Here is a 15982-nt window from a genome sequence, read left to right as displayed (position 1 = left end):
GGATGCGGCGGTTGTATAAAAAAAAGGCTTGAGTTGGGCTATGTGCTGGGCCAACCGGATGTATTAAAGCTAGGTTGCTTCTGTTATGGATACCTAAAAATAAGGAATTAGCTGATAAGCAATCCGCTTAAGGTTAAAAGACAATTACGCCTAACTGGACGGCCCGACCAGCGCAGAAGGGCTCCACCTCGCCCGACCGACCGGAGGAGGCTCCGCCTCATCCGATCTACAAAAGAGGGCCCATCTCGCCTAACCGATGACCGCATGAGGGGAATGTGCCCGACCTACAGAAGAGCCCACCACGATCCACACTGTACGGAGACTGACCGCGGCATGGGTGGACAGGGGACGAGATGTGCTCTTACGCAACAAATAGTGGAGTGTACCTCCTCGTCATAACCTACGACGACATAGGCCATAAGTAGGGGTGTGCGGCGCCTCAACGAAGGTGTCTCCACGTCCCCCGCTCCGCAGACCGCGCGGCAAGACGGACCTGGCCACAGAGGAGGAGGGCGGGGATGACGGGCTCAGGCGGGGCCCACCACAATGACCGGAGCAACAAAACACACAGGACACGACACTCTTCTGTGTTGTACACCGTTCCCTCCCTTATTGTATAAAGGGGAGGCAACAGGCCCCTGCGTGATGGGACGACTCTTTTAGCAACAACACTCACACACACGCAGAGGCCGTTTGGGAGAGGCATGGCAGGAGCCTCGCGCGGCTCTCGCCGGCGACTGCCCCGACCAGACGACACAAACCGACGTAACAAATGCTCAGGCACGTGGCAATACAACAAGAACCTTCTTGCAAGCTTCCGAGACGAAGGCGGTGACCAGAGGCTGGGCCCACTAGTCGGCCGACCCTGTCAGACCCGAGGCAGCATGACTGCTTATAGGCATAGAATGTTCTAGAGTAAGGGATAGCTCATGAATGTACCTTACCTCTCTTGTAACTATCCGAATAAGCGTAGAATTAGCTGCATTACAAGGAAACTACCCGACCATATTGTAGTAGGACTCCAACTGTACTTGGCTAGGATTTTCCATGTAACTCTGTTCCCCCGGATATATAAGGGCGGGCAGGGACCCCCTCAAAAGACATCAACACCTAAGGCAATACAAGCAACCACACAGGACGTAGGGTATTACGCACCTCGCGGCCCGAACCTCTGTCTAAATCCTTGTGTTCCTTGTACCATCAAGTTTCAGAGCAGTCGATCCCTACCTACAATTCTACTGCTAAGGGTATCCCTGAGCAGGCTTGGCGGTAAACACCGACAGACCCCACTGGTCGACCGACCAGGGTAAGGCTCCACCGAGCTTCCCCTTTGGTGAGCAGCTTCCAGGAGACTTCCCAAGGTCTGTTCAGGGTGCCTCACGTGCAGAAACTCGGCCAATCTTCTGGTGAACATCCTCTATAAATATGAGGGGAGTGGCTCCTAATAGAGACACACCAAGATGTAGCCATTCCTCACTTGTAAAGCTTAGGGGTAGTAGAATTCAGGTATGGAGTTGTAGTTCAAGGTCGTAGAGTCTTCATGGAGAGGTGGTATGTCTTGTATCTTCTTTTTATGTAATGTCTTGAGTTTGTATTAGATGTTGCCTTGGATTGATGATGTGTTCGTGCACATGGCTGTGTTTACTTCTTATGTGAGGCTATCAAGTGGGCCCTTTGATCCTTGTTCTTGCTTGTGATTGGTGGAAATTTATACCTTGGCTCATACTTGCTAGTTTCCAGCATTTTTGGCCCAATTCACATGCACACAATTTCAGACCATCATCTATGGAATTTATTAATAAATCATCCTATCCTAACATTTATTCTTTTTGATGCTCTTATTTTGCACAATAGTTGATGGTCAAAATAGGTCAAAATTGACCGTCAACAAGATCCCACACACTTAGTCCTTTACTCGTCCCGAGTAAAGACCAGGACTAATGTGGACTCAGCTTCCATATGATATGACACCTGCATATAGATTATTCTAAACTTCACCTTTACTTGTCAATTTTTTATGTGTGTACCATAAATGTTTGGAAAGTTGAAGAGTGGAACGATGTTGACTTCGGTCTCCTCCACTTTCCTACCATATGACTAGGTTTTTTCTTGAAAAGATTTTTTCAAAGACCAACCATAACTTTACTTCTTCATAGGATCTCTCATGTCGCTCAGTGTGTATATATGCTCACCAAAGCATTGCTTCTTTTCATCCTACTTCTAAAAAAAAATCATACAATGGATCCATGGAGATGACAAATCATACAAGCTGATCAAGATTGTGCACGTGTATGGAAAATGGATGGTGGAAATGAAATACTCCTTTTATGAATCTCTCTCTCCTTGATTTGGATAACATAAGGACATGGCTATATTTTTTTTCTTTCTTAGATATTCATATGTCCATTTTTTCACTTGGACCTTCATGGGTCCTCTCTCTTTTTTTTTTTGAATAGCACAAGCCTCATTTGAGGGATAATATGGAGAGAGAGATTATTTCATGGAGTTTTTTCTGTGGATGGATGGAATGGAATAGCTAACTTCCAGTGTAGAATTTATTAATAAATCATCCTATCCTAATATTTATTTCCTTTGATGCTCTTATTTTGCGCAATAGTTGACGATCAAAATGGGTCAAAATAGACCGTCAACACATGCCTGCTAGCCTCTGAGCAAGATGACATAGGCTCTCAGGCTCTTGAGAAGAGAACCTCTCCTTAATGTGAGATATCAATCCTTGAAAAGCCAATGCAGCTAACTGACTATCGCTAAGATATTGGCTAAAGCACCTGCTCCAAATGTCCCTAAACCTCTGAACATAATCCGTAACAGGTTCATCGTTCTTAGCAAGCGTGTTGACGCGAAAAATTCCCCCGCCGGACGGGCAACCTCCCGCGCTCCACTTATGCTAGGGCCAGGGAGATCTGCTTCACTCCGACGTACCAAACCCAACAGGTGTGCGTGGTGCGTTAGGCATGCCAGTCAATTTTACCTGCAATTGACAAGGAGGGTAGACGTTAGATGCAAAAGGCTATCGGCTAGCCAGCCGATGCGGATGACGCTAGCAATCGGCTATCGTACAACCAACCGAAGGGATGCAAGCCACGCTTAAAGTAGCGCAGCTTGTGAGCAATATCTAGATCCAAGTCAAAATTGGCATGCGTGATCAGATCACTAGACGTAGCCGATCAAGATAGATCTAAGCTGGATAACTTGTGAAAAAAGTTTAAAGCAAACTAGATTAAACAGCTTAACCTAGCAAGATCTAAATAGATGTTGATAACTTGTGGTAAGAACTTAAAGTAAACTAGATTAAATGGATTAACCTAGCAAGATCTAAGAAATTACCGATAACTTGGTGATAAAAGCAACAACAAGCTAGATTAACAGATCAATTAACCTAATAAATTGATAACTTTTATCGATAGATTGGTGAGCCAACCAGACCCCATCGGACGGATCTAGGATAACTGGTGAATAAGCTAAACTCTGCCGGACGGATCTAACTTACTCGATAACTTTGAACATTATAAACAGAGGAAGAAGCGATGTGCCGTCAACCTGGATCTGTCTACGCGATTCGACACGGAGTTTACCAGCAAACAGTGAATGTGTGTGCTGAGAAAAAACTCAAAAAAAAGGAAAAAAACTGAATGTAAAGGGTTTGTTGGATGTGGTTAATCAAAGTTTACAAATGACAGAGGTCTGCTATTTATAGCCTAGACCTAGACCTCCCTTGCCATTATGGCGAGATTACACTTACAAAACATGAAACAAACTTGCCTAACTGAATGATACACAATCTAAAAGATAACTTGCTGACTTCAACCACCAGCTCTTTCCTTAGCTCTATCGGCTGCGACGCCTTCCTGTGGCGCAAAAGCCCAATTTGCTTCAGCCTTCCTTCCTTCCAGCGTCGGCCCATTCTCATCGGCCATTTGCCCAAAAGATTGACATGTGCCAAAAAACGGTGTCAAAATTGTTGCAAAAAATGTATATACCTCATGGTTACTGTTTGAATGCACCGGTAAAAAAACTGCTAGCAACTTGTTGTAATGCACTAGTAAAAAACTACATCTGTGTATAGATTGTTTTCCTGAGATGGCAACTTAAATTTATTAAGTTTGCCAACTTGTGTTCATTATTGTAGCAACTGTGTAGCAACTTATATACCTTGAGTTTTCTCAGACGGCAACTTATACCTAATCTTTACTTTTTGCGGGTTCAATATGTCTTTTAGTGGGCTTTTTTATCTGAATTTTGCACCACTACAGAGCATGATTTCTTTGCAGCGCCTTCAGATCTGGAGTCCCAGCAAGTTCCTAATGCAGCTTTGCCATCGATGCGTGCTGCCGGTGTTGGTCCACATGTGCCCAGGGCAACTTGGCTCCCCTTGCGATAGCCACTGATGGTCCACATCTACCTAGCAGCAACTTAGCTCCCCCTGCAAAAACGACACTCCCAGCAGAATCTGGTGGCGTAACACTTTTCCCACGGCTGAGACTGCCGCTGATGGAGTTAATGTTGAGGATGACGTAGAGGTTCTGTCCACTCCGCATGAGATTTTTGTTGGCATGTCTTTCAACACTTCTGATGCTGCCAGAAACTACTGCAATTCCTACACCCGGCATACATGTTTCTCCATAAGGATTGAGTCGCCCCGTGAGTCGAAGAGAGACAATGAGAATACCAAGTATATCAGTGTCCGCCAAAAAGCTGGTGTCAACAAAAAAGAGAAAGTTGATGATGATGATGGGCCAATAACTGAGAAAAAGCTTATAAGGCAAAGATGGAGGGATTTTGTGGATAGGACACACTATCCTGCTCGCATTATTGTGAGGAAGGCAACCTCTTGACACTGGGAGGTTGTCCACTTTGAAAAAGAGCACAACCATGAGCAATTGAGGAAATTCTCTCTCACAAAATACCTGAGGTCCCATAGAAACATACCACCTAAGGAGAAGGAGTTCATCAAGTTGCTTCATGGCTATTGCATTATGACAACGCATGCTTACTAGATAATGGTCTACCTCTGCTGGGGTATTCTTCACATGGAAGAGCTTCGGAGGCAAGAGCGGCTTGCTGACAACATCTTCGAGTACTTGGCTTACTCGACTAAGGGCCCCTGACTTAGACATCTTCTCCGTAGAAAAGCAATATGGATCCTTGATGCTCTGGTACTCGAAGCCAAAGCTGCTGCACTTTGCAGTGGCTGGATGCGACGACCAATCCACTTTAACACCACTGATGCTCCAGTGATGTCCTTCTTCCTCGGCAGCTCAATCGTCCCAATCAACTCGGCTACTTGGTCCTTGTTGCACCTCGAGTATGTCCATACTCCCTAGGGAGCTTGGGAGGCCCAGGAACTCGCTCAGGCATGGAGGGCTCGTGGTTCCCAATATAGAACCAATTTGACTTCCAGTCGACTACTTCACCAGGGAGCTTGTACGGAATGTTCTTCTTTTCTATCCCGTAGTGCAGCTGGATATCGGCGCGTCCAACTTCCACCGAAAAGATGGCAGAACAAGCCAAAATGGGGTTGGATGCCCAGAAACGCTTCCTAGAGGTGGACAAAAATAGAAATATATAGAATGGAATTTGGATTATAATGATGGGGTTGAATCCCCCGGTGGAAAAGAAGGCCTTGAAAGAAATGTGAGGTGCGAATAGCAACACCATGCTCAACGAAAAGGAGAAAAATGACAATCTCTTTGGTCCCTTCATAAGGCCTATCATGGCCCTCAAGGGACCGCCACTGCATGACCTCTTGGGTCTGCTAGAGGAACTCATCAACAAGAGCGCGAATGGCGGATTCAGAGCACTTACTTGTGCTCCAACCTTGTCCAGTGGGCTCGCCAGCTTTGGTCTCCTTCCCCTTCCCTTTCCGGTCGACTTCTTAGGCGCCATCCGGAATGTCATGAGCTTCTTCACTCGCATACGCTCGGAGGTTGTTGGATGTGTGCAAAGGAGGTGGGATCTACTTAAGGGGGATTTGCACGAACAGATCTGGATGCAGATGAAAGGGGAGGCTCGGACAGATCTAGGTTTGGAACGGCAGCGGCTGGGAAGGACAATGAAAGTGAAAGGGTAAAACCCCTAAGTCACTGTGCAGTTAAATAAACCAGCGGAATGATATTCTTGTAATATCTTAAGTCCAAGAGTTACTCAGCGGATAAGGTTTATTTTTTAGTTGTAAATCCAGGATTTTTTAGGATGATTTGTTTAACCATTTTTTAGGGATTCTATTCTGAAAAATAGGTTTTCGAATTTCAGAATCAATTTACCTGGTTACACCAACAAAATAAATTCTTAAAGTTATTTTGCACCATATGCCACGACTCTATGGATCTTTTTTCCTCCAAATCTTGGAATTTGGATTCAAGGCTCGTGGGCTGCGGGACAGTGTCATCGGCGGTTTATTTTTTTAAGGAAGATAAAGGCGAGAAGATTAAAGACTGATTTGACTTTCAGCTTGATTCTACGATTCAACCTAAGGCTCGGGGACTACTCTATATGGAGTGCGATTTTCATCGCATACCATATAAAAAGATTACTCGGGGGCTTGGGCACCTCACAGCCTCGATGCAGCCAAGGAAGTACTCGAAAGACACCTTCAGAATGTAGTTCGGGAGAACTTGAAGATGTTTTCAGAAGTACTGACGCTTGCAGTACTCGACTACTAAGAGCTCGGAAGCTTATCAGACCCGGGGCAGTGGGACTACTCAATGCTCATGGCTATAGAATGTTATAGGATAAGGGATGGCGCGTGGACCATACCTTGTGCTGTTGTAACAACTCGAACGCGAGTAGAACTAGTCGGAACAAAAGGAAATTACCCGAGTAGTACTTTGGTAGGACCCCTAAGCTAGTATTGGGTTAGAATTTCCATGTAACTCTATCCCCCAAGACTATATAAGGGCGGGTAGGAACCCCCTCCAAACATGTATTGATGTATATATCTAAGGCAATACAAACCATCACACGGAATGTAGGGTATTACGCTCTCGGCGGCCGAACCTGTCTAAAGTTTCGTGTTCCTTGCACAATCGAGTTCTTGATCTCGGCTACACTCTACCTACAACTAACCACCTCGGGAGTATCCCTAGCTGGGTTTGACGGCTAAACACCGATAATTGCTTCTTTAGTAATATATATAGATATAGGTATGGAGATAGAGATCTATAGAAGTTTCTTTTCATGTGTGCAACTTTACATTCTCTGTTCATTATCCTCTTAGGGCAACTTTAGTGTACAGAACATGGGGTGGTGCTAAGATCAGGCCACGTCATGATTGCTAGCTTAGCAAAATTCGATCCAGTGTATTGCACCTCATCCATGGACTAAGCTGGGACCCACAAACAGCTTTTTCCAACCTCCCCCTCCTCTTCTCCCTCCTCCGCATCCTCCCTCTCCCCCTCCCCTGCTTCTGCCGCGCCGGCGTCGCTACGGGCCGCGCTAGCGGCTCCATGGGCTCGGGCGGATCCGCCGCCGCAGCTCCGTGCTGCCGCCGCCTAGCCCCAGCCCCCACAGCAGCTCCGCCGCAGCCGGTGCCGCCGCCGCTAAAGCTCCGCCCGTCGGCTGCCTCGAGGCAAGCTCGGCAATGAGGGGTGGAGGGCGTCTTGATCTCGGAGGCGCGGCGAGGCGGCATGCGGGCGGCGGTGCTCAGGCCCGGTGCGGAGATGGAGGCACTCGGGGCAGGTGGGTGTACGGAGGTGCTCAGGGTCGGCGAGGGGACGGAGGCAAGCGGGGCCGACGAGGAGGCGGAGGCGCGCGGGGCTAGCGAGGAGGCGAAGGCACTCGGGGCCGGCGGCGAGGAGGCGGAGGTGCCCGGAGCCGGCGGCGTGGAGGCGGAGGTGCCCGAAGCCGACGAGGCCCGAGGCCAGAGGGGAGGTGGAGCGCGCAGGGCCAGTGGGGAGCAAACGGCGCTCGGGGCCGGCAGCGAGGAGGCGGAGGTGCCCGGAGCCGGCGAGGCCCGAGGCCGGAGGGGAGGCAGAGGCGGAAGCGCGTGGGTCCGGCGGGGAGCCACAGCGTGCGGGTCTTTCTCTCTCCTCTTGCCCCGGGTGCCTGAATAGGCCACCGGTGCCCAGGATTGCTAAGCTAGCACCTCCGCCGCCGCAATGTATTGCACCCTCCTTAACTCTTTCTCTCTCCTTCTAGTACCTCCTTAGCCACAAACGCTGGAGCTGCCCTTAGCTGTTGAATTAGTTTCTCCTCTATGCTCTTTTTTACTTGATATTTGGGAACTTGACCATTGAAATTTCATAATTGCAAGTGTATTTCAGATGATAAATTTCCAGTAGAAAAAGATAAAGGTTGACTCTACTAGTAACACTTTACTATTTTATCAAGCTATGAAGTCCCCTCTCATTCTATTTAAACCTTTATACTTGTGCATATTTGGCATGATTGATCCCACCGTCTCTCAAATGGAGTAATTTTTGCTTGCATCTAGGATACATTTTCTAGTTAAATTAAATCAAAGCAAATTTCAGAGATTTCACAGTTTTTTCTACACTAGTGGAGATGTACGGGTGTTTAAAGTCAAATTGTTTAAAAATGATTGGATTGCTTCAAACTACTACTAAAAATTCTACTTTGCTGCGTGATAGAATAATCAATTTTATTTGCTATCTAAGAATCTAAAAGGAAATCAACTTTTAGTATCTATATAATACATTCCTTGATTAAATATGAAAGCACATTGTTTTCACGTGCGTGAGTGTACTCCATTCGGTGGGTACACGGATGGATAGGTAGAAGGCTTTGGTTTAGTTTTTGGGTGGAAATATTTTCCTTCAATAAAAAAAATGAGACTCACCCCCTTTCGTCAAATCTTTTGGGTTGGCAAGTGGGGTCTCTATGAGACGTACGTTAGATTTAATTTTAATGAGAAAGGGTTTTAATTCTTTCTTTATAGTATTTATTTGTTATAGTACCATAGTATAGATCGGCAGAATTATAGTTGTGCTGTACTCAGCCAGGTCTTTTTTAGTTCTTTACATGTAAATTTTTTGAAGTATTCCGAGACACATTTCAAGTATTAAACTTAGACTAATAACAAAATAAATTATAAATTTCGCCTGTAAACTACGAGATGAATTTATAAAGTCTAATTAATCCGTCATTAGCAAATGTTTACTGTAGCACCACATTATCAAATCATGGTGCAATTAGTCTTAAAAGATTCGTCTCGCAATTTACACATAAACTGTACAATTAGTTTTTTTTATTTTGTCCATATTTAATATTTCATGTATATGTTCAAATATTCGATGATATTTTAATCACAAATTTTTGGATCTAAAATGGCACGAAGAACATGGTTCACACGGCACCCGGAATGCCCAAAGGCAGGCAGCAGCAATGTCGTCCTCCAACGACGCTCCCCTGAGCCCTCGATCCCAGGTACGCGCCCCTCCCTTCCTCTCTCGATCTCACTGCGAATCTCTCCGGATCCGCGACCTGATCGGGCAACCTCGCGCGCCGGCAGCTGGCGCTCAGATGCTTCGAGGAGCTCCTCGACTGTGCGGTGGCGGACGTCGCGTCGGAGTGCCACCGCATCGCGCGCCTCGGCCTGGACCGCAGCGTCGACGCCGAGGAGGAGGAGCTCCGCGTCTGGGCCGCGCGCGCGGCTGCCGGGGGTGACCACCACCACCCCGGCGGCTTCGGGGTCGCAGAGGAGGGCGGGGCCGGGCCCGGGGGCGGGAGCAAGGGCGGGGTCGACGTGTTCGGCCAGACGCACCCCGCCATCGCCGCCGACGTCATTGAGTGCATGAACTGCGGCCGCCCCGTCGTCGCCGGCCGCTTCGCCCCGCACCTCGAGAAGTGCATGGGCAAGGTAAATCAATACTCTCCACTGTTGCCCGTCACTTTGGATCTCCATTGCCTGACATCTAGTCCATTTTGCTCCTAGCGTTTGTTTCAATTAGTGCTTAGGCCGTCGAACTGAGATTGGGGGAGGAGAGCCGAATTTGGGTTGCCACTGCTCTCCATGTGGTTGTGCTGATATGAGTGATAACAGTATGTCTACTTCGTTGGTTCCACAACAATGGATATGAGATTAGCAATTAATTTGGGTGAGAACAATTGATATGCTGTTCAATGGGCTTTTGTTGTTGTTTGATCTTAAAACCCTTCAAATCATGGGGATGATTGCTGCAGGTGGTCACTGGAATTGCTTTCGGCCTGTGAGCTGAGACATCATCATTGCCAAAAGGATAAAAAAAAACAGTCAGTTCAGTTTTGCAGCCGTTCCAACTTCCAAAACATAATGGCATGGAGATAAGTAAACTAATAGGTGTACTGATCAAGCTCTTTTGATATAACCTAATTTTTTTAAATGGTTGGTTCAAAACCTGAATTGCTAAATTGTTGCATTGGGCTCTTGACTAAACAAAATCGATTTAGTTCAGCCCACTAAACTCTTTATTCTTCATGTTCATTCTAACTGTAAACCTAGAGTTGACTCGAGGCCTCGAGCTTATTCGTAAGGTCATGCACCTTCTTTCTAGTGTCATGCCAATCAACCAATGTGGCTAAGTAATTAGTTGCTTCTATGGATAGCTGTACTATACTGTTCTTGTGGAAATAGCTATGTTGTGCAAACTGCCATTGAATTAACTTCACAGCTAAAAGAAAAACATTTACTACTTGACATCTACATTTAATTTCAAGCTATTTCAATTGGGCACTTTTACCTTTCAAGTAAAAAAAAAGTAATAATGTGAAATTATTCTACAGTTGAACAGATTAATGACTGGTTGCTCACCTACTTTTACTTCTCATTTAATTACTGGTCATACTTTTAATAAGCCCATTTTGCTCCTAGTGTTCATTTAAATTAGTGCTTAGGGCGTCGAACTGAGACTGAAAGAGAAGGGCCGAAGTGAATTTTTCATGGAATTAAATGGATTGTGCTGCTTCTGCTCTGTGCCGCGTAGTTATGCTGATATAAGTGATGAAAGTATGTCTAGTTTTTTGGTTCCATAATGGATTTGAAATTAGCAATTAATTTGGGTGACAACAGTTGCTTTGCTGTTCCATGGTTTTCGTTGTTGACAGAAGAAAGGCTCTTAAACGCCTTAAGATTTGTTGGGATGATTGCTGCAGGTGGTCACTGGAATTACTTTTTGCCTTTGAGACATCATTGTCAAAAGGTATAAAAAAGCCAGTCAGTTCAGTTTTGCAGCTTCTGAAAAAGAATGGCACAGAGATAAGTGAAATAATAGGTGTACTGGTGAAGCCCTTCGATTAACCTATATATTAGGTTTAACCCCTAAACTACTAAATTGTTTACATTGGGCCCTTGACTAACCAAAATTGGTTTAGTTCAACCCTCTGAGCTCTTTATTATTGTTCATTCTAACTGTAAACCCGTCTCGAGCCTATCTGTAAGTTCATCCACCTGTTTTCTAGTATTATGCCAATGTGACTACAGTAAGTAATTAGTTGCTTCTATGGATAGCTGTAGTATACTGTTATTGTGGAAATGGCTATATTGTGCAAGCTGCCATTGCATTAACTTCACAGCTAATGGAAATTATTTGCTGCAAGACTACAAACCATTTAATTTCAATCTATTTAAATTTAAAACTTATACTTTTCAAGTAAAAAAGTAATAATTTGAAAATATTTCGACACCTAAACAGGTTAATGATTGGTTGCTCCCCTAAAACTTTCAGACAGTTACAGTCTCCAACTCATACTTTTAGTAAATATATTTCTAGTAAAAGTTTGCTAAAAAGTAATGGTGTTTCATAATGAATTTATTAACATCATTACCATGTGTTAAATTCAACAAATATATATGTATTGTTAGCCAATTATTAAGGTTTGGCTGCACCAGTTCTATAGTGACTTCTATTAGGAATGAAGAGAGTGGTATCTAGTCTCTGAAGAATCATCATTACAAACTGTCATTCATGCCATGTAGGACAAATCACTAGTCCCAATGTAAGAAATGCTATGGCAACATCATATCTTTTCTAGCAGATCATGGTGAGGTTGTGGCCTCGTTTGTAGAATGACATGTTAATAGAGGGTAAAATCCACTTAAAATATTTTGGAACTCTGTTATTGTTCCTAAATTTCTGTAAAGAAAGAGGCAATCCTTCTATACAACTATTTTGAATGCCAATCCTTATCAACCTTCGATCTTAGTTTCTTGCTAACCAAGAACCCGAAACTTTGTTAGGCCTACCCTTCCAGGAAGCATTTCTGTCTAACACATATTGGTCAGCTTTTGGGCTGTTACTGTTAAGTAGTTATGCTGAAAACCTTGGCTTTTGAAAGGCATGTGCCTACATTGGCATTGACTGGGTTGCTGACTCCAAAAGTATGGTGAGATGGCACAAGCAATGCTGCAACATAGCGAACTTTCAGTTAGTTTACTTCTTTGGCTGATGGTAGAAACAAAAATGGTTGGAAGGGTTGGATTTAACAAAAAAGTCAATTGGAAAGGAACAGGGATGTTTCTCACTCAAGACAAGGAAAAATGAGATGATCCCACTCCTATTACATAGATTGGCTTCTGATTAAGCAATTTGTTTCAATTAATAAGTTTTTGTGTGGAAACAAAATTATGATCATTGTCAGTGATTTATTCATCAATCTGAAGTTTGGGCACCTGATTCAATTTTATTCATGATAGTTCAGGCTTCATTATATTTTTTGCCTGCTGATGCAAATTGATTATGGGCTTGTGCTTGATTTTTGGTGCAAATATATATTATGTCATGACAATGTCTAAAGCAATAGAAGCACATGTTAAATCACATTATGCTGATTGAACTCATGATATTGGAATGAGGTAACACAAATTTATGAAGCATTTGATATGAATTGGCTTGTAGTTTATTTACACTTCATAGGTAAATTTGCATTCTTTATAGCATGTTGAAGGGTCGAATATGATTTTTCATGGTAATTTTACCATATTTTTATGTTGACATGAAAACTTCAAGCATGCTTCAGCTGTAAGGATGAGATCTTAAAAGAAATCCACACAAAACTTGATATCATTGGCATCTAAAAAAAAAGAACTCTCTTAGATCTCAATAATAGGTTTGAGGGGTGATGCATTTACTAGCTTTTGAAAGGGGCTCATGGATCAATCCTATCATGCAACTAGTTCTCAACCATTGATGGGAACTTTACCTTTGCTGCCCCACCCAATAAATGGATGGCTCTTTTTTATTAATTTTTGGAAGCTGTTTATCTTAACTGGGTTCCAGTGGCTAGGATAATTCCTTTTACCTTTCTGTACAATTGGGGTAGACTATAACATTCTGCTTTTTTTTTTCTATCTGGCCCTTTTTGTTTCTGAACTTGATTTAGTCTAATTTGCTAGTTGGAGATAGCTTCATGTAGATGCATTATTCTTGTTGTGTTTATGATTTTATTTTTGCCATATGTTGTTGTTGTTGCATATCATTATGTGTTGTCTCTACCTATTTTCTGGTTGGAACCAGGGTTTACAAATCCGACCGGTCCGGTCAAACCGCCGCCCTCCGGTAGTGGTTTACCGGACCGGTTTGACCGGAAACCGGTAGAAACCGGTTGAATTCAAATCCAAATTCAAAATCGCATGTGCAACCGGTTCCGGCCGGTAACCGGTTTGACCGGTTTGGGAATTTTTCATTTTTTTAATTTAAATTTGAATTTTGAATTGGGGCCGGTAGACCGGTTTGACCGGTTTACCGGTCGGTATGACCGGTTTGGGAATTTTTATTTTTTTGAATTCAAATTTGAATTTTGAATTGGGGCCGGTTTGATACCGGCCCAAACCGTAACCGGGCCGGACCGGTTTGACCGGTAACCGGTCAAACCGGACCGGTTCCCACCGGTTTCGTTAACCCTGGTTGGAACTAGTCTTGCATAAACAAAGCAAACTTAATATCTGTCACTTCAGGAAAAATTACAACATACCTGTTCGTTGGTATTTCAGGGGCGGAAAGCTCGAGCAAAAAATACAAGAAGCAGTACAGCTGGGCGGACCAGAAGCAGCAATGGCATCGCTGCTTCTTCCTACTCTCCATACTCCAATGCAGCCAACACTAACAGGGTGAACGTCCCTAATGGCGTGACTGATGGTGGCTGCGGCACAGGTGGAGATCACAGCAGCCATGTGCTGTAGGAGCCCTGACTCAAGACTGCACTTGAGCCGCCGCCATGGGCTGCATGAAGCAGGTTCTGTTGATAAATGTTGGCCTATGAACCGCGAGCACCTCTCCGATAACTGCTAGTCCATGATTGTGAGAAGATGGAATCTCCCTTGGATTAGGCTCGGGTTACCAAGTGTTTGAGAAGATCACATGATGTCTTGTTGGTCAGTGTTTTTTCACCATTTGTACAGCTTTGAGGCTTGTATGAGTTTTCAGTGGTTACAGTTCATTCAGGAAAGCGCTTGCTATCCCATAGCAGGCTTTTAGGAGAGCTGCTTTGTCGCAAAACACTGGGTGCATGCCGCCCTACTGCTGCTTGAGTTTTTGGGTAACAACAAAGCAGAGTCAGTCTCAGACAAGGCCTCTGTATGTAGGGGTGGTAAAGGGCCCAACATTTTGAACTAGAAAATCTAAGGATCGGGCCCTAAAAGGACCGGGCTCTAAACATATGTATTTTTGAACTAAAAATTTTAAGGGTTTTATTGGGCTGTGAAGAGGCCATTAGGGCCATGGCCTATTACCACCCCTATCTGTATGAGCTCAAGTTTTTTCCCCTGGCAACGTCGGTTTGCCTTTGTTGCAGCGCAACACAAGACGGGATGTCAGACAAACTAGGTTTCTAGGATTCTCAATAGTGTCTGTTTTGTGGTTTTCCTCTATTCTAAAATGTGGTGATGACGTGGCTAGAGCGTTGTACGGTGTTTCTGGGTCTTCGGCTAGGACGTGAGCTCATGTGTTTTGACTACACAAACAGCAAAGGCCGATTAGAGTGCGGTCACATATTATTTATAACATAAGGTTTTTGTCTTTTGACCGTGGCAACATATGTGCAAATCTGCTAGTAATATATAAAATTATACCTTACGATGATATTGCGAAAATAAATAACACAAGTTAATAAATTATTAGGATCCCATAGATACTTGGAGACTAAAAGTAGACTAATTAGCACTATATTTGACTCAATAGTTGAGTTACAAGTTTGCTATAGGCTATAGCCCAACAATAATATTACCACAGCACGCATAAATACAAATTATGTTTGGTATTGTCACATTTATCGAGTCTAATGAGCTAATTATGTGTTCGACCGTCGTCCGTCCATCCATCCTGGAAGGATCAGATTAGGTTTTCATCCAACGCAAAAGGTTTGGATAACTTACACAACGCAGCAGTGAAGTGAACTGCGTCCTTGGCCGCGGCCGTTGTAGGCACCGGGAGAAGCCGGGCATTTTTTTTAATCAAGGGAAAGATCTGGTCTTCCACATTCATATGTATGTATATGCGAATGTCTAAGACCATAAATGAACATATCTGGTCATAAACCTAGAAGCTTATACGAGTATTTAAACTCTAAATCTCCAGCCGAGGAACACAAAAGACAAGAAATGAAACAAAAAGAAAGCATGAAAGATTAAGTTTCGAACTTCTTTTACATTCTTCCTTCAATCTTGCTTTGGTTCTCATGGAGTAATAAAATCTCATATCAACTGTTTTCTTAAAAACTTTCTTGATGTAAGGATCATCAATAGTCATGTGCATTCTGGTCACCTTGTAATCTAGAAACCGCACTAAGTCGATCTCTACTATGCAAACATAGCAGGCATCACCAATGCTCCAAGCTGACCGAGGTGTCGCCATCAAGGACTCCAATACGATGCCTCAAGAAGATAGCAACATCAAGATGTTGCTGTATTGACCAAAATTGGCAGACTGGTCTGACCGGTGTCCGTAGGCGGTCTGACCGGTTGGGGTTTTCCTGTAGCCGGTCAGACCGGTCCAAACAGAGTCCGAGTACAACTAGAGGTTTTCATAGATTT

The 15982-nt window shown here is 44.1% G+C and overlaps 1 protein-coding gene across 1 annotated transcript; it reads left to right on the top strand.

Moving 5' to 3' along the window:
* The first annotated feature begins 9328 nt into the window (after positions 1 to 9328).
* LOC120665796 (SAGA-associated factor 11-like) lies at positions 9329 to 14521 on the top strand. The gene is made up of 3 exons (XM_039945475.1): positions 9329 to 9405; positions 9491 to 9838; positions 13946 to 14521. The coding sequence occupies exons 1-3, from the start codon at positions 9364 to 9366 to the stop codon at positions 14132 to 14134; spliced, it is 579 nt and encodes a 192-aa protein (XP_039801409.1). The 5' UTR covers positions 9329 to 9363; the 3' UTR covers positions 14135 to 14521.
* Positions 14522 to 15982: the final 1461 nt, after the last annotated feature.

The sequence above is a fragment of the Panicum virgatum genome, chromosome 3N, assembly GCF_016808335.1.
Source record: "Panicum virgatum strain AP13 chromosome 3N, P.virgatum_v5, whole genome shotgun sequence".
Lineage (NCBI taxonomy): Eukaryota > Viridiplantae > Streptophyta > Magnoliopsida > Poales > Poaceae > Panicum > Panicum virgatum.
Note: the sequence above shows the minus strand (reverse complement) of the source record. Positions and strands in the feature narration are given on the sequence as shown.

What these genes read in the sequence shown, in the direction of transcription:
- LOC120665796 (XM_039945475.1), top strand. Translation starts at nt 9,364, where the DNA reads ATGTCGTCCTCCAACGACGCTCCCCTGAGCCCTCGATCCCAG. An exon ending in CCCTGAGCCCTCGATCCCAG is followed by an intron (nt 9,406 to 9,490) that starts GTACGCGCCCCT and finishes GCGCGCCGGCAG; the next exon opens with CTGGCGCTCAGATGCTTCGA. An exon ending in TCGAGAAGTGCATGGGCAAG is followed by an intron (nt 9,839 to 13,945) that starts GTAAATCAATAC and finishes TTGGTATTTCAG; the next exon opens with GGGCGGAAAGCTCGAGCAAA.